Source organism: Podarcis muralis, chromosome 5 (assembly GCF_964188315.1).
Source record: "Podarcis muralis chromosome 5, rPodMur119.hap1.1, whole genome shotgun sequence".
Lineage (NCBI taxonomy): Eukaryota > Metazoa > Chordata > Lepidosauria > Squamata > Lacertidae > Podarcis > Podarcis muralis.
The window spans coordinates 21511016-21531729 of NC_135659.1; the positions used below are offsets into that span (position 1 = coordinate 21511016).

The 20714-nt window shown below is 44.1% G+C and overlaps 1 protein-coding gene across 5 annotated transcripts in view; it reads left to right on the plus strand.

The window, feature by feature from the left end:
• Positions 1-20714, plus strand: part of LOC114598659 (receptor-type tyrosine-protein phosphatase C) — an 82648-nt gene that overhangs the window by 24572 nt on the left and 37362 nt on the right. For all 5 annotated transcript variants that reach the window (XM_077928378.1, XM_077928379.1, XM_077928380.1 and 2 more), the window contains exon 3: positions 17860-17892. In XM_077928378.1, the coding sequence (XP_077784504.1) occupies positions 17860-17892 (33 nt within the window). The remainder of the gene's footprint in view (positions 1-17859; positions 17893-20714) is intronic.

Below are 20714 nucleotides of genomic sequence, written 5' to 3' on the forward strand. Positions count from 1 at the left end.
TTGTATGGGGACAATTCATTCATACATTCTATTTCTAGACCATATATCAACCAAAATTATCTGGTTTCAGTAGTTGAAACCCAAGAAGCCATATGAATTCTGTGAAGGGAATGTGGCACTGAATATTGGAAAGGCAGAAATGGAAACATGGACAGGATCCAAGAGAAGACAATGACAGTGCATAAAAGAAGGAAATAAATACATAAAAATCAGGTGGCAGATGTGTGAATGGGTCCCATGATTCACTTCTGTGAAGGGCCCCATGTTTTTCTCTCCCTCCAATACTTCCCAGACCTGGTGTTTGAGTCTGAAATGGCCTCAGGACTGCCAAATAGCAGTGACAGCTGCATCTTCATGTAGATACTTTCTTAAGGCCACATTTTCCTAGATTTGCCTTGAATGTGTGTCTAAACCAACAACAACAACAACTCTCAGCTTGTTTCAACAACACATTTACCTGTTTTAAAATTCAAATATTGGGATGTTAGTGGGAGAAGTAAAGGAGTTGCTGCTACAGGGTTTGCATTCCTTTCCCCTCCCCATTCCTCTTTCCTTTTGCATCGTTACCAGTTTGATCTTTTACTCAGAACTGGTCCATGGCATTTTGCTTCCTCAAGCAAAAGACAAGAGGGAGCCCATTCTCAATTCCAGAACAATTTAGGTAGTATAGAAGTATGAATAATAACAACAAACTAACAAAACAACAAACGTAACAAAAGTTTGCTCACATGACTATTCAAGTACTTTGCGATCAGAAAGTCTTCCACTGGTTTATCAAGTCAGCCATTTTTTTGTACCTGAATAATAATGGGCTGTTGTTTTTGTCGCCTGATAGATACTGTGATAATGTCAGACAAATAAAGCTATGATTGCTTTCAAGAAAGTGTGGGTAGAACAATCCTGCATCTATGATTTTCATACAGGAAGGATGTAGGTGGCACATCTAGAAACCTTCTGAGACCTCTGCTTGGCAACTGTGCTTAACTTTTCAGCAAAATGTGCCATAGTGCTGCTGCTTCTACATGCTATACAATGCCCAAATCATCAATAATGTACTTTAATGCAGAAAACATTTGGGAGTTTCAACCTTTGGTCCAATAATAGCTATTTTGGTGAAAAGGCACATTTGAAAGGATGTTGTAATGCAAGTCTCCACAGATGGAGGATTTCAGCAGATAAGCAGTAACTACAATGTTTAGAAAGAGGGACACCCACCCAAACCCACCCACCATGATATTAAGGAGGGACTATAGAATGATCTCTGACCTGGAAGTTCCTCCTTTCTTATTACAGCCTTCCTGCGAATGATTAGAGAACTGTCAAGGATCAGAACTCTGTGATCATCCCACGATAATGATAAAATACCTTGGTACCTTGGTTCTTGAACGTAATCTGTATTTTATATAATGGCTTCACAACATGAAGTATTTTATTTGTAATGCTACATCAACCCATCTAAGGGGGTCGTATTGAAGATCTGGGCTCAGGCTGAGAGAAAGCTGTCTCCTTAAGACCACCTAGTTGAATTTATTTTATTTATTTCATACAATTTATGAAACCTGTGACAGAGCTTTCTGTGTACAGGGAATGGTTGGTTTGTTTTGAAAAGCTGGAAGATTCAATCATGTGAGCTCCAACTTAGAAACTGAAGTGGTACCATCAAGACACAGGTTTTCCATCTCATTGTGAAAATGGGCCTATGTCACATCCTGAAGTTGTTCATGATATTATTATAAAATACCCCTCACATTCTGCTTGAAAAACAGTGTAAACCATAATATGTTGTTGTTGTTGTTGTTGTTGTTGTTTAGTCGTTTAGTCGTGTCCGACTCTTCGTGACCCCATGGACCAGAGCATGCCAGGCACTCCTGTCCTCCACTGCCTCCCGCAGTTTGGTCAGATTCATGTTTGTAGCTTCGAGAACTCCATGGACAAAAACCATAGTATAGGTAAAGGTAAAGGGACCCTTGACCATTAGGTCCAATCGTGACTGACTCTGGGGTTGCGGCGCTCATCTCGCTTTATTGGCCGAGGGAGCTGGCGTACAGTTTCCGGGTCATGTGGCCAGCATGACTAAGCTGCTTCTGGCGAACCAGAGCAACACACGGAAACGCCGTTTACCTTCCCGCTGGAGCGGTACCTATTTATCTACTTGTACTTTGATGTGATTTCGAACTGCTAGGTTGTCAGGAACAGGGACTGAGCAATGGGAGCTCACCCCGTCGCGGGGATTCGAACCGCCGACCTTCTGATCAGCAAGTCCTAGGCTCTGTGGTTTAACCCACAGCGCCACCCGAGTCCCAACCATAGTATAAACCCTCCTAAATTGTAACATTTAGCTTTAACTAAACTGTCCTCTTTTCCCAATTTTCTAAAGCTTCCCCTTTATATTTTAATACAGTGGTAGCTCTGGTTGTGAACTTAATTCATTCTGGAGGTCCGTTCTTAAGCTGAAACCATTCTTATCCTGAGGCACACTTTCGCTAATGGGGCCTCTCACTGCGCGTGCACTTCCAGCGCACAATTTCCATTCACATCCTGGGGCAAAGTTCGCAACCAGGAGCAGCTACTTCCGGGTTAGCGGAGCTCGTAACCTGAAGCGTTTGTAACCAGAGGTACCCCTGTATTGGGCTTTCTTGCAGCTTGATGGCATGCCTGAGTTGTTGCTTTGTCATGCCTAGAGCCCCAAGGAACCCCCAAAATCACCCATTATTGCCACATTTTCTTTTGCTTTTTTACTTTCTGTATCAGGTTGCCATAAAAATGGTAATCGTGTTAGGGAGGAACCATACATAGTCAGAATTGTTAGCAGGGTCACTTGATGGAGTCCAGAGAGAAAAGAACCTGATTATACATTATTGGGTAAATTGAACAAAAAAGGTATATAATTTGAGGTGAAAGGAACACAGAGGTTTTGTCTTTCTTACTTCAGGCCTTGTACGTAGCAGGAAGTCATTCAGCCGAACACACAGAGGGGAAGAAACCCCCAGAACTACACAGCCAATCAGGGCATGTGCCACTTCAGTAAGCATCACGCCACTCAGCGTGGTTGCTAAGCAGCACCCATTCTGCTCTTAGCTAGTTGACTTTAACACATTCAAAATTAACTGTTAAGTTACATATCTCTGGTGTTGCACTTCTAACAAGAACTATGTATTTCGTTGCATGGACAGGGGTTGAGAAGGTGCAATTGATCAGGACTTCCACTGTGTTTATACCAACCATCACATGGCATGAATAGCCTGTAAGCTTCATGCTGTTTCATTCCTGGACACCCTTCTCACGAAACCTTAAAGTGCTGGCGCACTGCAACAATTCACCCGTAAAGACATTTATTCATTTGTGAGCTTACAAGCAGCACAACGTGGGAATGAGACGGCAGCTTGCTAAGGACTGCAAGCTGAAACATGCTCTTTACAACTGCGTAGGGTCTGCAAGCGGCAGATAAAATTAACATAGCCACATCCGGCAGCCCTTCGCCGTTTGAGCTAGAAGTCATGTGTCAGGAAACAAAACCAGTTCACATGCGAAGAACCACATACACACATATGAAGCTACATTTGTTTCTTCGGTGCGGTGTTCAGTGAAAATGAAATATTCCTCCATTTGAGCTCCTCAGTTCATTTTTTTTTAAAGAGTCCCACCTTATATTTTCACCCAAATATTATTTTCATTTCATATCTACAGTAATCTAAGTAAGCTGTAAGAATGTGTGTGTATCTTCTGTTGTCTAAATGATTATAGAACCCACCTGCAGGTGATATCCCCCCCCATTGCTTTTTACCGAAATGCATAACCCTTCCCCTGTTTATTTACATCTGGGCAGTGGTGCAGGACTTCCTTGTACTGTGCTCAGGCGGGAACTATTTGCAAAAGCTGCAAAGTGGTTTGTGAACTGGTGCAGTGCCAATGGAATTTTTTCTTCTCCTTCTCCTCCGCCTCCTCCTTCTACAAAGCAAGGCCAGAGCTTTGCAGAGCAGACAACTGAAAATTTAAAATATCTTCCTGAAAGTTTGAGTAATGCTCGATTGTAAGCTTAATCGGCAGAGGAAGAGGCTAACTCTCAAGGTGACTCATCTCAGTAGGAGTAGGGACTGGGCCCCTTTGGCAATTTTTCGGTTGTTCCTTCTCTCAATTTTGAGCGAAGAAGAAGAAGAAGAAGAAGAAGAAGAAGAAGAAGAAGAAGAAGAAGAAGAAGAAGAAGAAGGGCGAGCCAACCAAAGTTAAGCACTTGTAAGGTCCACTGATTTCAAAGAAAGACGGCATAGCCAACCCATTGAAATGAATGGGATTTAGACAAGAACATTGGCTACATTGTAGTCTATACTGCTAACCCTCTTACTTGTGGAGTTGGAAAAGGAAATATATAGGCAAGTATCCTTCAGGAAAGATACTTCAAATTGCTCTGTGCCTGGCACTGAATTGAAATATTTGTTTGATTACAGTTATTTAACTTGAAGCCATTTGCTTGTCTGCTTTTTAATTGTTTTGCACGGACTTTTGATGGCATTCCCCATCAGCACCCAGAACACCCAGCTGAATACCAGGACCAAAATAGACAGACAAGGGAGTGGAGTGTTTTACATTGGTGAGGAGGCCTGTGGAACTCCCTACCAATAGAGAACCTCTATTGTCCCTTTCTCCATATAACTTTTTGGAAAACCATATCATTCAGAAAAGGCCTTGCAACAACTTTTCTCTTTTTAATGAATCCATATTTATTGACGTTTTATTGATTTCTTAAGGTAAGGTTTTCTGGATACTTTTTTGCCGATTTCATCCTTCTATGTTACAGACCACCAGGATATATTTTTTTATGAAAGCATAAATTGCAAATATGTAAATGAACTAAATAAATACATAAAGTCAACAAAGGCAAAGGCAGGCTGCATTTGGAAAATACCTTTTCCTTTATATTTCCTTACTTGCATTTTATGCAATCTTTCACGCAACATGACAGCCGCTTCTGAAAATTTAGTGAAAGTTTAGCACTCATTTCTGTGTTGTTTCCTGGGGGGAGGGGGAAACGTGTTTGCAACCCCATTAACTCAGAAAATTGCAGTGTTTTCATGTGATCAAATTTGGGGTGATATACTGGCACACGTTTCTTTATTGATCAAAAAGCCATTGTTCCATAACACAACAGATTACTGGCAGTGGTGTGCAGTCAGTGAACTAGGGGAATTAGGCTAGTCCCCATAATATTCCCTTGGTGCCTCCTTCCCAAAGCCCTGGAAGCTTCTGCCCAGCTTAAGGAGGGAGGTGCAATGCTCTGATATGCTCATGTGTGCAACATCAGGATGTCACGCACGCAACGTCCACCTCCCCCAATTGCCCTCGCAAACTGGGACCTCTGGCCCTAACTGTTCCCCTACGGGAAATTTCACTGCACTCAACTGGATGTTGCAGTGTACAGTGGTACCTCGGGTTACATATGCTTCAGGTTAGAGACTCCGCTAACCCAGAAATAGTACCTCGGGTTAAGAACTTTTCAGGATGAGAACGGAAATCGTGCTCCGGCAGCGCGGCAGCAGCAGGAGGCCCCATTAGCTAAAGTGGTGCTTCAGGTTAAGAACAGTTTCAGGTTAAGAACGGACCTCCAGAACGAATTAAGTAGAGTGGTACCTCAGGTTAAGTACTTAATTCGTTCCGGAGGTCCGTACTTAACCTGAAACTGTTCTTAACCTGAAGCACCACTTTAACTAATGGGGCCTCCTGCTGCTGCCGCGCCGCCAGAGCACGATTTTTGTTCTCACCCTGAAGTTCTTAACCTGAAGCACTATTTCTGGGTTAGCGGAGTCTGTAACCTGAAGCGTATGTAACCTGAAGCATATGTAACCTGAGGTACCACTGTACTTAACCCGAGGCACCACTGTAGAAGGGACATTAGGAATCAGGACAGAGGTGCTAGCATTACCATCAGCAAAAGTAACCCAATAAACTCCACATCAGAATGCAGCCACAGCGCACCTGTATGGCCTGCTGGGTGTTTAACAACCTCCCCGCCCCCTGGTTTTTTCCAGCACTGAGCAAACAGGAAAAGCAAGAGTTTTATCATTTCCTGGAGGAGGCATTGCATATAGCAGTTCACCAGCTCTGCAGGCCTGCCCTTTAAGAGCAAAGCGCTCGCTTCTTCACCAAATGTTCCCACACATTCTTACTGGGAACTAACACCAGAAAGATTTGCTTGAAGCTGTTCCCTTGAATCAGAGTGGCCTGCAGTCAAACCTCCTCAGCTTTAACGAAGATAAGCATCGCAAGCCCATTAAGACGAGAATTTGTAAAGAAGTGAATACCATTTAATATATTAAAAAGATTTACCTGCTTAGGATAGTCAGGAAAGAACTTTAGTCCTTCACAGATGTTCCTCTGCTGTTTTATGGCAGCATTTTATCAGGGTTTATTTTCTTGGCACTCTTACCGGCAGCGCTACTGCCAAACATTTAGCTTTGTAGCTACAAACCAAGGTTTGTTTTGTTGATAAAACAAATAGCACTGATGTCCTCTTCCTTGTAATAGTTTGCTCTCTTTCTCTCTCTCTCCCTGTCTCACCGGTAATAACTGAAATGCCACTGTACACCTCTGAAATAGCTTGTTGTCAAGGTCAGGAAAGATGTTTACAGGTCTGGTGAATTCCCTAGCTCATGTACCTCAATGCTGTCTCTGAGACAGGAGGGTAACTGGAGCATGTAATCACATGTTCTCCCAGCTATTGCCCGAAGGCTTTATCTGGGGCCTAAAGTATAGGCTTTTTAAAGTCCACAGCTGACTTTCAAAGACTCGGCCACTCTTACAGATTCTGCACCTAAGTGGGCTTTAAAAAAAAAAAACCTTTTATTTCCCCTTGCCTGCTGCAGTCTTTAGGCCAAAGTATGGAAATAAACAGTGTTTCCCCCCCCCTAAAAAAATGTTTAGGGGGTACTCTCATTTTCCTACTCATATTGAAATACTGCTCTTCAATGAGGCCAAACTTAGATTCACAAAATGTTTAGTACCCCTGCACCCCCCAGAAAAAAAGCACTGGAAATAAATAAAATGCAACTCATTGGCTAAGATTCTTAAGGGAGTGCAGCCCAAGTGTGCTTTTTCTTCTTCTTAATTGCTTTTTATCAGTTAAGCTTTTATATATATATATATGAATGATTGAACTAGTAGCTACAGTGAGTTTTAGAAAAAGTTCTTTTTCAAAATAATTTTTGTGACTGTAGATATCTGTATCTCTTTATGGAACAATGTCCCATTAATTGCAATGAGAAATATTTACACACACTATTACGGACGCTCCAAGAATCCCTATTTTCCAGGGACAGTCCCTGGAAGCTGCCCTGGTTTCTGATTTGATCCCGGAGTATCTGACTTTTCCTTAGGAAAAGTATTGGTGGGTAGGAAATGTTAGAAGGTATGGTGTTAATGCAACCCCTGAGCCAAGAAGATAAGTAATTGCGTGTCAAGGTCCCCAAGACACCCCAAATAAGAACACAATGACACTTGATATTTGTTTAAGGTTTTTGGCATAATTTTGGCCACAACTTTATTAAAAATGCAGCAATGTGAGTGATTGCTTAGGCATTGGTAGCAACTAACTGACCCCGCATGGGGACAGCTCTGACATTCGCACCCCCCGCGAAGTCAGGAAGGGTAAGTCACCTGGGGAGAGAGACGGGACTGGGAAGCATGCCTCACCTCTCCCCAGAATGCATGGCGAGTCCCTAGGTTCCTTTAACGGAAAACCCTTGAAGCAGCAGCAGCAGCAGCAGCATTTTGGAGGGTCGGGCACAGCCAAATCCATACCCCTCCACCAACCAATTCCCAAACCAATGCCTAACTGCAACCTTACAAGTTGTGACGATTTGCTACGCAGTAGGCAAAAACCAAATGGCACCAGCCAATCAGCCAAATGGACAAAATTCCTACCAGGCCCCTGCCCCAAAGCAGACGACCCCATGACAGGCATAGCAAGGTCAAGCAAACAGCCTAACATTAGGGAGGGAGGGTGATCCGAAGCATGCAGAAAAGAGGAAGCTCATCACTGTGTGCAGTGTATTTAACAAACAGGGCTGTCAATCAATAAATGGCAACATATAAATCCCCCCAGTAACAGCCCGCCCCTGCTTAAAGATGGCCAAACTCTTTTGCCCAGCAACAGTGAGGTGTCTTGTCAGCCCCCACCGCGACACGTGCTCTCTATGAGGGAGAACACGCTTTATACAACTGTTAGAAGACTTCTGTTTTATAATGTTTTTCTGTATGTTGGAAGCTGCCCAGAGTGGCCAGGGCAACCCAGCTACATGGGCAGGGTATAAAAAATAAAGTTGTTGTTGTTGTTGAATAGGATGTCCCTATTTTCATCGGAGAAATATTGGAAGGTATGCTATTATACACATGCTTACTTGTCTCACTGAAATCCATGAGAAGTAGAATGATTTGTTTTGACTGGTTCATGCCCATTTCATGAACAATTCTCCAATGAAAATAGGGACATACCATTCCATAATGATAATTTTACTATTGATTCCCCACACATCTCACTGGGTTGCCCCAGCCACTCTGGGCAGCTTCCAAACATACATAAAAACATAATAAAAGTTTAAACATTAAAAAAAAACCTTCCCAATATAGGATTGCATTCAGGGGATGGGATAATTCCATACCTTCCAACATTTCTCTGATGAAAATAGGGACATCCTAAGGAAAAGCAGGACATTCCAGGATGAAAACAGAAACTGGGACGGCTTCTCTAAATCAAGGATGTCCCTGGAAAATAGGGGCACTTGGAGGGTCTGCCATTTATGTATTTTAAGGCAAAACCCAGAAATTTGCTGCACTTGGTTTGCTCTGGCTGAGAAACCTAGGATGTTTGCAAGAGGGTAAAATGATATCTTTCCCTCAGCCCCATCACTGTGCCCTTGTGTGAACGAGCAGGTGCTAGATATCTATCAGCCAGCAAAGGTTAGGTACTTTCTTCAGAAATCTGGGTCATGATAAACAGAGAAGACTGGCAATGTGGTTTAGAGAGCCCTGTTTCCTGGTGACACGATGGCTGGGAATCAGATGCAGAGACGGCAAAGGCTGCTGAAGGTTCCATTAAGCTCGGAACAAGAAATGGTAGGATCCCGAGTGACAGCTTGTTGGAAAACAAAGTTCTTGTATGAGCCTTGCTGTAATGGTATCTTTATTGCGACTGAGATCATTCCTTGGCTGCTTAGGACATTTCAGAGCCTTCAAAGGATTACAACAGGGAGAGGATTTGCATTGTTGCAGAACAGCAAAGATAAGTCTGAATTGTCTGTTCAGAATGAAGACTGCCATGTGTCCCCCATCTGACTCTTCCTCCCCACTTTTTTTTACTTTTTTACTGCACAGACAATGATAAATTATAGAAGCTGTACTGCCTGTTGAATCAGGGGCAGTCCGTTAGCAACACAGAGACCGGATCTGGCCCACAAAGCATTTTATCTGATTCCAAGTGGCTCTACTAAAATTTAATTAAGGTGTGGTTAAAGTTCACTCACACAGCAAAGAAAATGTTTCATAATGTGTGTGTGTGTGAGAGAGAGAGAGAGAGAGAGTGAGAGAGAGAGAGAGAGAGAGAGAGAGAGAGAGAGAGAGAGAGAGATACCATCCTGTAATGTTACCAACCTTCTTTTAAGTATTAAAAAGGTAAAGGGACCTCTGACCATTACGTCCAGTCGTGGCCCACTCTGGGGTTGCGACGCGCATCTTGCTTTATTGGCCTTGCTTTATTTATCTGGTGAACCAGAACAGCGCACGGAAACGCCGTTTACCTTCCCACCGGAGCGGTACCTATTTATCTACTTGCACTTTGATGTGCTTTCATACTGCTAGGTTGGCAGGAGCTGGGACCGAGCAACGGGAGCTCACCCCGTTGCAGGGATTCGAACCGCTGACTTTCTAATCAGCAAATCCTAGGCTCTGTGGTTCAACCCACAGCAGTTAATTACATTCTTCCTTCAAAGCGTTTGGAGCCAATGTACATAATTCTCTCTCACCCCTCACACTAGCTGAATATGCAACATACATTCAAAGACATAATTTAAAGAACTCCGAGAACAGAGCTGTGATTTCCAGCACCTTAACAAACCACAGTTCCCAAAAGTCTTTGGGGGAAGCCATGTGCCTTAAATGAATGGTGTGTGCATGCAGCCCATCTCAAGTGACTCTAGGTTAGATTGGTGACTGGCCTTAGAGCACCCAGTGTGGCTGATTGGGGATTTAAATGCTATTCTTCCCAGTCCTAGGCCAACAGTCTAGCCCAGGGGTTGTGGAAACTTTTCTGCCTAGGATGACAGGGATTATCCAGGGTTTCAGACAGGGAGAGTTCCCAGCCCTCCCTGAAGATGCTGGGGATTAGATCTGGGACCTTCTGCATGCAAGGAGATGCTCCCCCACTAAGCTACAGCTGATATTGTTAGAATTTCAATTATAGCTGAATATTGTTAAATGGAATGTTAGTTCAACAAATATTCCATCTTCTGAAGTTATATTCCAACAGAATATTAAAACAGGATGAAACATCACACGTTAAAAACATACCTAAACAGGGCTGCCTTCAGATGTCTTCTAAAAGTCAGATAGTTGCTTATTTCCTTGACATTTGATGGAAAGGCATTCCACAGGGCGGGTGCCACTACTGAGAAGGCCCTTTGCCTGGTTCCCTGTAACCTCACTTCCTGCAGTGAGGGAACCACCAGAAGGCCCTCGGAGCTGGACCTCAGTGTCTGGGCTGGACGATGGGGGTGGAGACGCTCCTTCAGGAATACTGGGCCAAGGCCATTTAGGGCTTTAAAGGTCAGCACCAACACTTTGAATTGTGCTCAGAAACGTACTAGGAGCCAATGCAGGTCTTTCAGGACCGGTGTTTATATGGTCTCGGCGGCCACTCCCAGTGACCAGTCTAGCTGCCGCATTCTGGATTAGTTGTAGTTTCCGGATCAGTTTCAAAGGTAGCCCCACGTAGAGTGCATTGCAGTAGTCAAGTGGGAGATAGCTAGAGCATGCAGCACTCTGGTGAGACAGGAAGCATCAGGAGTCAGTAAAACGCCAATAATTATATGTACAGTGGTACCTCGGGTTAAGAACTTAATTTATTCTGGAGGTCTGTTCTTAACCTGAAACTGTTCTTAACCTGAAGCACCACTTTAGCTAATGGGGCCTCCTGCTGCCGCTGCGCCACGATTTCTGTTCTCATCCTGAAGCAAAGTTCTTAACCCGAGGTAATATTTCTGGGTTAGTGGAGTCTGTTACCTGAAGCGTATGTAACCTGAAGCGTATGTAACCCAAGGTACCACTGTGTTTATGAAGAACAAAACAGCAGCTATGGCTTCCTACCCCCGTCAAGACTAAAGGCCAGTTCCCATTGAGCTCTGGAGGAAACAACAAGCAGAGAGGGGAAGAGAAGTTTCTTTACAGGCTAGGCATGACACAACACTCACAACAACAACAACAACAACAACATAGGCCTGGTTTAAATAAAAACCACCATATGGATCCACTCTTATTCATCTGGGCCTGACAGGGCAACTTACTGTCATCTGAGGTACAAGCAAACGTAGGTAACATAAATGCCCTGAGTTTGCAGCACAGGGTTTGAATCAGGAAGCTCGCATCTACCCTGGAGAAGTTGTGGTTTTAGCACAGAGTGGGTCGATGCCTTTAGCATGCTGGTGCTATGGAAACCGAGTTTCGCCACAGAGAAGAACTCGCGTACTAAACCACAGAGCGCTGCACACCCTCTTCCTTTTTTTATGCAGCCTCCCGAAGAAGAAAAACAGAAGTCGGCAAACCGAAACCACACATGAAGGAGGCCTTTGCAGCAGTGCTACGCTAATGGCCTGATATAATGGGGGTCAGATAATGGGAAACTCTCACAATGGACACGGGGTTGCAACAGAGTGGACATATAATTTCAGTTCCTAAGAAAAGGGATGGCAGCCAGATGCCCTAGTGTGGAAGTTTAAATGCTTAAGGAAGATCGGAGCAACTTGTGAACCTCGAAGCCAAATACGGACTGTCAGTCATGAACAGAAGGCGGCCGCGCCCCCATTTCGCCCCGCCCCTGTTCCGCCCTGTTCCGCCTCATTTTCCGGCCACTTCCATAGCGATGTACATGTGCCATGGTTGTCGCCTGTATTACATTAGAGAAAACTGCTTTGCAAAAATGTGTATATTAGGCAAAATTGCATGCAAAAATAAGTTAGGTAAAGGGACCCCTGACCATTAGGTCCAGTCGTGACCGACTCTGGGGTTGCGGCGCTCATCTCGCTTTATTGGCCGAGGGAGCCGCCGTTTATCCGCAGACAGCTTCCGGGTCATGTGGCCAGCATGACTAAGCCGCTTCTGGTGAACCAGAGCAGTGCACGGAAACGCCGTTTACCTTCCCGCCGGGGTGGTACCTATTTATCTACTTGCACTTTGATGTGCTTTCAAACTGCTAGGTTGGCAGGAGCAGGGACCGAGCAATGGGAGCTCACCCCATCATGGGGATTCAAACCGCTGACCTTCTGATTGGCAAGTCCTAGGCTTTGTGGTTTAACCCACAGCGCCACCCGTGTCCCCCCCCAAAAAAAGTTATATTGAGATAATTTAACTCTGAAAAGCTGATGAATTTTCATGAGAACTTCTCTCTCTCTTTTTTAAAAATCGAAATCTGATGTGGAAATGTGGAAACTGAAACTAAGGTTGAAAAAAGTGAGAAGCTGAGATAAACTAAAATGGACATTGTCCATCCCTAGGGCCAGGAGAGCTTTTCTGGGGTGGAGACTCCATAAAGTCCTGTCTCTGTTTATGTTCTGCCCGGTAGTCCCTCCTCCATAAGGACATCTGTGTGCAGCAAGGATTAAGACCTTCCCTGCAATTGCTCCAAGGCTGTGGATTCCACAGCGTGGAACGACTTTCCTGATGAAGTTTACAACTGCTCTTGACTTGCAGTCTATCCAAAAAAGGCCCACAACTGCTGAGCAGACACTGCTGTTGATTGCAGTGTATCTTGTTAGCTTTGTTTCTTAAAACAATTATTTGCTTTTATTGTGTTGTGTTGTTGTTTTTTAAATGTTGCTTTTCTGTCCAAAGCCCCTTTTGAACTTCAGAGTGGTGGGCTTCAGAACGTTCTAATAAAATAAATAGGTGATCTGACTGAGGGGTTGTGGCCATGGTTGTGGAGGTGCTGCGCTTCCAGATTTCAGGAGTGGGGATGTGTGTTTGAAGCATGAATGTCTTGTGAACGAGCACTGGGCAGCATCTACAGTAGGTATATTGAATGTTATCTACTCTAGCAATAATCTTTTGTGCATGAATGAGAGCAAAGCGTAAAAAAATCTCATGATTGACAAACGTACAATGCTTTGTGCCAAATCACTGCTTACTCATCAAAAGAATTTAATGTGGTCATTTTCTTATTCCAATCTGAAAATATTGATTTTGATCAATATTCCTGATTTCCATCTCTTTCCTTAATCTCCGTGAGGTGAGCTTCCTTCCCTCTCCCCCAGTTCTGCTATAAGCACAAACATTCTTTTATATATTGCATGCATTATTATAAATATAATATTATGGGATATATGTCCAAGTTTTCAAAAGTAACCAAAAGTATGCATGTAAGGCATTTTTGCTGAGGAAACATACTGCACCGGGTTTGACTCTTTTATATGCATCATGCATATGATAAACCTTTTTGTATACACATGTAATAAAACAGGCTTTTGTTTTAAAGATCATGCGTCTCAGAGGCAAGTGGGCTCTTGATGGAGGAGAAGGTCTGATGTAAGCATAGCTTGATTGGGTTGGAACACCATGCAATGCCTAGCACATATCCAGCAGCCAAATTCTGAGTATAAACACGTTTATAAAAGGATTCCTCCTCTGTCTGTAGTTGCCAGGCGTTGAGCTCCATTCAGTCCTCTGGTTTGGCTTGGCTTCTTCTCAGCATTCCCTGCTCACATCCTGGACGTTTAGCATCGAAACACCTTGTGGTGTCTTTCGTTGGCTTTCTCCCCACTCCACAAACATATCCAAATCACTAGAGCTGGTTCTGTTTCCTTACAACTTCTGCAGACTGATTTAGAACAAGAAGGGTATATGAAGGATCCCATTATTCATTATTTTATATTATTTATTACTTATATCCTGCTTTTCCTCCAAAGAGCACAAGCTTGCTGTCAGGGTGCTGACAGAGGCTCCTGGCTGGTTGCCCAGGAAAGTATAAAAACAAGGGAAGGTTTCTTACCGTCCTTTTTTATTCAATATTTACAGAGAGAGGCTATAGAACCCTGTCTCTTGGATAATGGCACTGTCCTGAGTGAATCTCCACCCCTGTCTCTCCCACTTCCTCATTCATCACTTCTATGGGTGCTGCTACGTGCCCTGTCTTTGAGCTCTTTGCTCTCCTACTTTCAAGGCTCGCTGGGTTCTGGGAAGGATGGGGGTCTGGAAGGCTTTCCAATGACATCATGTCCATCAGCTGTCACCCCACTTCCTCCCCCCTCCTCTCCCATTATTTCCCAACTTTCCCCCTCCTCTGCCTCTGAGCTGTGACCTCCCGCAAACCACTGTTGTAAGTCTATATTGTCTTCCTCTTCCTCCTCCCTGGAAGGTTCAGGGTGGGGAGGCGGTCTCCACCATTCCTCCTGTGCCCAGTCCTTGACACTAGCATGCGCCCCTCTCTGTTTGATTCTTCCCCCCCCCTACTCCATGACCCTGTGAGATAGGGTAGGCTGGAGAGATAGGGTCCAGGGTAACCCAGTGAGCTTCAGTAGGATGACTGAATATTTGAACCCAGATCTCCCCAACCCAAGTCCAATCAATACAGCATCGTCTCCCTCCACCTTTTCTTTTTAAAATGTCAGAAGCAGTTGTGTGTGGAAGCTGACTTATAATAATAAATAATAATGATAAATTTTATTTATACCCTGCCCTCCCCGGTCAGAGCCGGGCTCAGGGCGGCTAACACCAATAAAATCACAGTAAAAAAACATAATAGGGGAAAAGAAAAAAAGAGAAAAAACCAATTTAAAATACAGGTTAAAATGCAATTTAAAATGCAGCCTCATTTTAAAAGTAGCTGATAAATCAAGACCATAAGGGGAGGAAAACATAAGGGTCAGACTGAGTCCAAACCAAAGGCCAGGTGGAACAGCTCTGTCTTGCAGGCCCTGCGGAAATATGTCAAGTCCCGCAGGGCCCTAGTCTCTTGTGACAGAATGTTCCACCAAGTCGGGGCCAGTACTGAGAAGGCCCTGGCCCTAGTTGAGACCAATCTAACAACTTTGCGACCTGGGACCTCCAAAATGTTGTCATTTGTGGACCTTAAGGTCCTCCGCTAAATGGGGACAATACCCCACCAACTTCAGGATGGCCAAAGTGAACCCCTTGCCATCTTATTTACAACCAGTCAGAGGGTGGCTCTACTTGTCACTGGCTTTGCCTGCGCCATCTCCCCATCTCCCAGGCATATACCCGACGGGCACTAATCACTCCTAGTGCTCATGAAGAACTGGTGCTGATTTAAGAAGGTAGCCAAGATGTGAGCTGCTGCAAAGAAGGTGCCCCACACTAAGATGATCAACAAAGTTCTCCGCAACTGGTGCCCCTACAACAAGCTGCCTGCAGATTCAATGAATCAGTCCAGTTTTCCTCCTGCAGACGAGACACACTTGTCTGCTTGCCATATGAGGAGTTAAGTTCTCAGCCTCTCCCCAATAGCACATTGCTGGTGGTGTTTCTGCTGCAATAATTTAATCTGCAGCGGTCTGTGCTGAAGCAGCAACCAGCAAACTGACCTCAAAGTGTTTGAACACATAACAGAAAGCAAGAATATTCTCTTTTTTTAAAAAAAATGCAATGTTTACTAGAAGGTTTTAGGCTGTGTTCATATACACACACTTGGCTGAGTATATGCTTCATTGCGCCTCTCTGACAATACTGAGCTGGGTGGAACCTAGGTTCCTGTGACATCTGATTAGTGTACATATCATCTTCACTCATCCTCCTTGTTTCTCCAGTCACGACAGTCCGCATTGCCCTGCATGGGAGAAACCAAGTAAGACTAGGAATGTGGCTATAAAAATCCAGATGAGCACCACTGATGAACACAGATAAAAAAATTGCATGATGATAATAGAACATTGGTGACTCTGGATTGTGGAAGTGCTGCCATTCCTTTACCATTAGTACTTTTGAAGAAATAATCATGTAACCTTCTGTGGATAGGAACAGCCTAGGTTTTGTTGTCTATGCTCTGGTATCTTCTAGGTTAGGTTACTGCAATGCTGCTTCTGAAGGTGTTTCAGAAATGGTAGCAGGTGCACAAGTCCACAACCAGATTGTTGACCAACGCAAAAGGATCTGAACGCACATCACCAATTCTGACAAAGCTGCACTGGCTTCTAAATGGTTTCCTGGCCCAGTTCAAGGTGCTGGTTTTCACCTATAAAGGCTTCTGTGACTCAAGACCTCAATGACTACCTCTCCCCACATGAACCAACCCCAACCCTGCACTCATCACCCGAGGCCCTTCTCCATGTTCTCAGAGAACAGGCCTTCTCAGCGGTGGCTCCCTGCTTGTAGAACGCTCTTCCCAGGAAGACATCCCTGACTCCATCATTACCTGTCTCCAGGTGCCAGGCAAAAATGTTCCTTTTCTGCTAGGCCTTTGACCTTCAATTATCCATGGCTTCCTTTGTGGGTAGAGTGGGTTAATCCTTCTTTACATATATATAAATATGGATGAGTTTTAGCTTTTACTCTCTTTTAGTTTTATGTTGCTTTTAATTTATATGCTGCTTTTTGTAAGTTGCTCTGTCTTACTTTTTGTAAAATTAAAATAAATAAATAAGTGACTACAAGGCTGAATTAATAATAATATGAATAGAAATAATAAATTAATAATAATATGAATAGAAAGGAATAGATCATAGATATACAATCAGGTGCCCTATGGTTTTTAACATCCTCTGTTCAAAAAAGGACTTCTCTTCGTTTGACTTGGTGCCTCACCATTACCAGGTTACTAGGGAACGGATATTTACTGCATACAGTTTGGTAGTGTTATGGTGCCATCTACAGATTTCTTTCTAAACTTTCTGTGCATTACAGCACTGCTATACAGAGTATAATTGCTACTTCTTGGCACAGCTTTATTATGTATACGGCTAAAAACAACAACAAAACAACAGAGGACACCTTTCTATCATGGAACTCTTTGGTTAGCTTAACCCCTATGTTGCCTTCTGTACAAATGTTTGTCTGGGACAGGAAATAATGTTATTTGGATGGTTCCCCCCCACCGATGTATTGCCTAAACTTCCTCTTTCGGACAAGAGTGGGATATTTTGCTTTATGTGCATAGGATGTGGTATTATGTTGCAAGAATCTAATCATTTTGTTGTTGTTGTTGTTGTTGTTGTTGTTGTTGTTGTTGTTATTATTATTATTATTATTATTATTATTATTATTAACCTATTATACTGCACAGCATAAGGGAAGAGGTCACAAAAGGATCACAGACACTCACTTGAAGACCTACAAGTCCAAGAAAAGGCAGCTCAAAATAAATGCCCTGTCTTTCGTAACTCTTGAGTTTTCACCACTGAAAGCTCCTGGCTGGTTAAAAAAAAACTGTTTCCCATGCTTATTCTGTCCAATTTTATTATATATAAGAAATATATAATTACAACCAATATATTATGATTTACTTTTGCTGATAATTCATATCTCTATCTCTATTTCATCTATATCTGTAAAATTTAAATACACCAAAGGATACAAAAGTCCCTTGTGGGAGAAAAATCAAGAAATTGCATCTCAAACTCTTTTCTTTTTTTCTTCCTTTCTTTCTTGAAACAGTGGCAAAGAATCCTACTGCTCCTACTCCCCAAGGTAAGAAAAGTTGTTTATCACATTTATGTTAAATATTTGCTACAGATGGGTCATGATCCAGTTCTATGAGTGGGGAGGGCAATAAGTAAGCCGTGAGGGATTGGGTCCGCTCCCTTATTTGCCAGACAAACATCCAGAATATACATCACAGGCGGACTGGGTTCAGTTACATCTTACAGAGAATGAATATATCAAGAATTTGCTGTTAAAATCAGATTGCCAACTGATTAAAAATAAATTGAGTTTCGTCAGGAATACAACTACTCACTGCCAGTTTTGCTGTGCAAGCCTATAACTATTCCTTGCCCCACTCTTTTTACAATTTTGTTGGGTATTCTCTCTCCCATTTAACCTTTGACCTGCTCCTCAGTCCTGGGAACTATATTTAAGACTTTACTTGGATTAATTGTGACTTAATTGCTTTTTGTCACTTTTTAGTTGTCGTGAATATAGAGCCAATATAGAGTTGGCTGTAGGCATAGTCATGGTTAGAGTAGACCTGTTGAAATTAATGAGATTTACATTAATCTCTAACCTAGGTCCCATAGATTTCTGTTTTGTTCTAAGCATGATCTGGATCTAACCCATAGTAATTAAAGAACAGATTTTCCCTCATTCATGTTTCAGACTTATTTCAGTTCAAATATCTAGTTCAACTTCCAGAAAACTTTTTGAAAGAATGCAGCATTAAAACTTTTTGAAAGAATGCAGCAGTAAAAATACTAATGGAATAAATTGCACAAATACACAGGTTGCCCTGCAATGCATTTTATCAGGGAAGTGTTCTTAATCTGGGTTAATTTTAGTAGCAAATCCAGAACCTAGCAATGGAAATTGTTCTGGATTTATTAGCAAAGAACACGAGGACTTTTGGGTGGGCTCCTGCCACTTCTTCCATCTTCCATACAGTGTCTAGCATATTTTCAGCCACAAGGTATTTGTCAGGCTTTTAAACTGCCATTTACTTACCTGACAGCCTTTAGCAAATCGGAGTTGCCAGCAGACGGCAACTCAGCTTAAGTTTGGTAAGACGTGAGGTGGGCCTTTTTGGTTTCTTTTGGACCACCCATGTGCCACACATCACTATAGGTATGTACATATGATCAAGAAGGCTAGTGACATTTTTCGAAGGCTATTGCCATCATGGCCAGCCATGTTCGATTTTTATCCAAAGGGTGTGTTCAGCAGATAAATATCCTTGAAATTGTGAGCTGCACCTGGCAAAGGTAAGAAGTCATGCTCAGTGCTCTTTTTTCTAGGAAAAAGAGGTGCCGGAACTCACCATGAATATCTCCCTTGTTTGCATGGCAATGGCGGCCACTGAGTTCTGGCTGAAAAACAAGCCCTGGCCTTCCATGAGGGGTGTGCTGGTCCCGTGGGTTACATGAGAGGCAAGGTCCAAGTCCGGTCCATGGTCAAAAGTGCAACATGGAGGCAGTGCATAGTAGCTGAAGCTGGGTGCAGGGCAGGGAGTCGGGTGAAGTCAGGAACAGGCATGCAAGCAGGGAGCCAGGGTGGGTCAGGAGCTCTGGCAGAAAAGCAGGACAGTGTTCAGGTAGGAACTAACAACCAACAATGTTGCTTCCCCAACTTGGGACTGAGGCTGGCCGGCTTTTATCTGCCCCGAGGTATAGGGCAGCCCCGATCCTCTGGTGACTCGCCTCTCCTGGCTTGGAGGTGAACACTCCTCCTTAGTTCCCTCCGCCTCTCTGCCCTGAGCCTCTATAGCTCAAAAGAGGCTAGAGGGTTACCAGACCCAGAGGCAACCTCAGCCTCCCCTGACGGGGCTGAGAGTGGAGCACCTGCAGGCAATGGGTCCTCCATCACTCCAGGAGCCAGAGCAGACTCAGCTGATACCTGCACCTGAGGACCCAGCACAGGTGAAGACCCTTCAGGCTCATGCCCCAGCCCCGGCTCAGCTGGTTCTGGAGGCAGGGAATCCTGTGCAGGCTGGGATCCCTCAGGTTCAGCATCCGAGTCCGAATCCCAGGCCATCACAAGGAGTTTTGCTGGGATGCACTAGCTAACCGCCCCCTCTGCCATATACCTCTTGCCATGGGCTGCCTCCACTTAGAAAAAAGGTCTGCAGGGAGGAGCCTGTTGGCGTCCTGTTGCAGATCTCCACCATCACAATACCTTGAGGGAGGAGGACCAGGCGATGGGGACATGTCAGAGGAGGAGGGGCCAGAGGGTGTGGCCTTGCTCTCCCCTCCTTCATTCAGCACTGAATGTCTGAATAGAGCAGGGATGCGGAACCCGTGGCTCTCCAGATGTTGCTGGACCGCAGCTCCCATCAGCCACAGCCAGCATGGCCAGGGCTCAGGGAAGATGGGAGTTGTAGTCCAATAACATCTGGAGGGCCACAGCTTCCCCATCCCTAAAACAGGTCTCCGTACTGAGTGCCAGTCGCAGTTACACATCCCTACTGAGGGCTTGCAAGGGTGGGTATTCTCCAGCCTCCAACATGGCGTACCTCGTCCGTGTCCCATGATATCTGAAGCGAGGGATTTTGTAAACTTGGAGTTGAACTACACGAGACATGGGAGTTCCTTGCTTGGAAGACAAAGGCCCAGATTTGGAGGGTTGAAATCTACCCTTTCCCCCACACCCCAAGCTGTTGTTATCCATAGAAAGTGAAATGTCTGTGAGATTTTCTCCCTGGGGCTAATAGCGACTTTGGGAAAGCGATCTGGATTTGGGTTGTTGGACAAGGGCATAGGGTTAGGCACCCCCCTCTTGCAAAGCATGGCTGTTCCAGTTATGGCACTTCCAACACCATAGCCTAATCCGTATTCGTAAGGATGGAATGACAGACCCCTGGA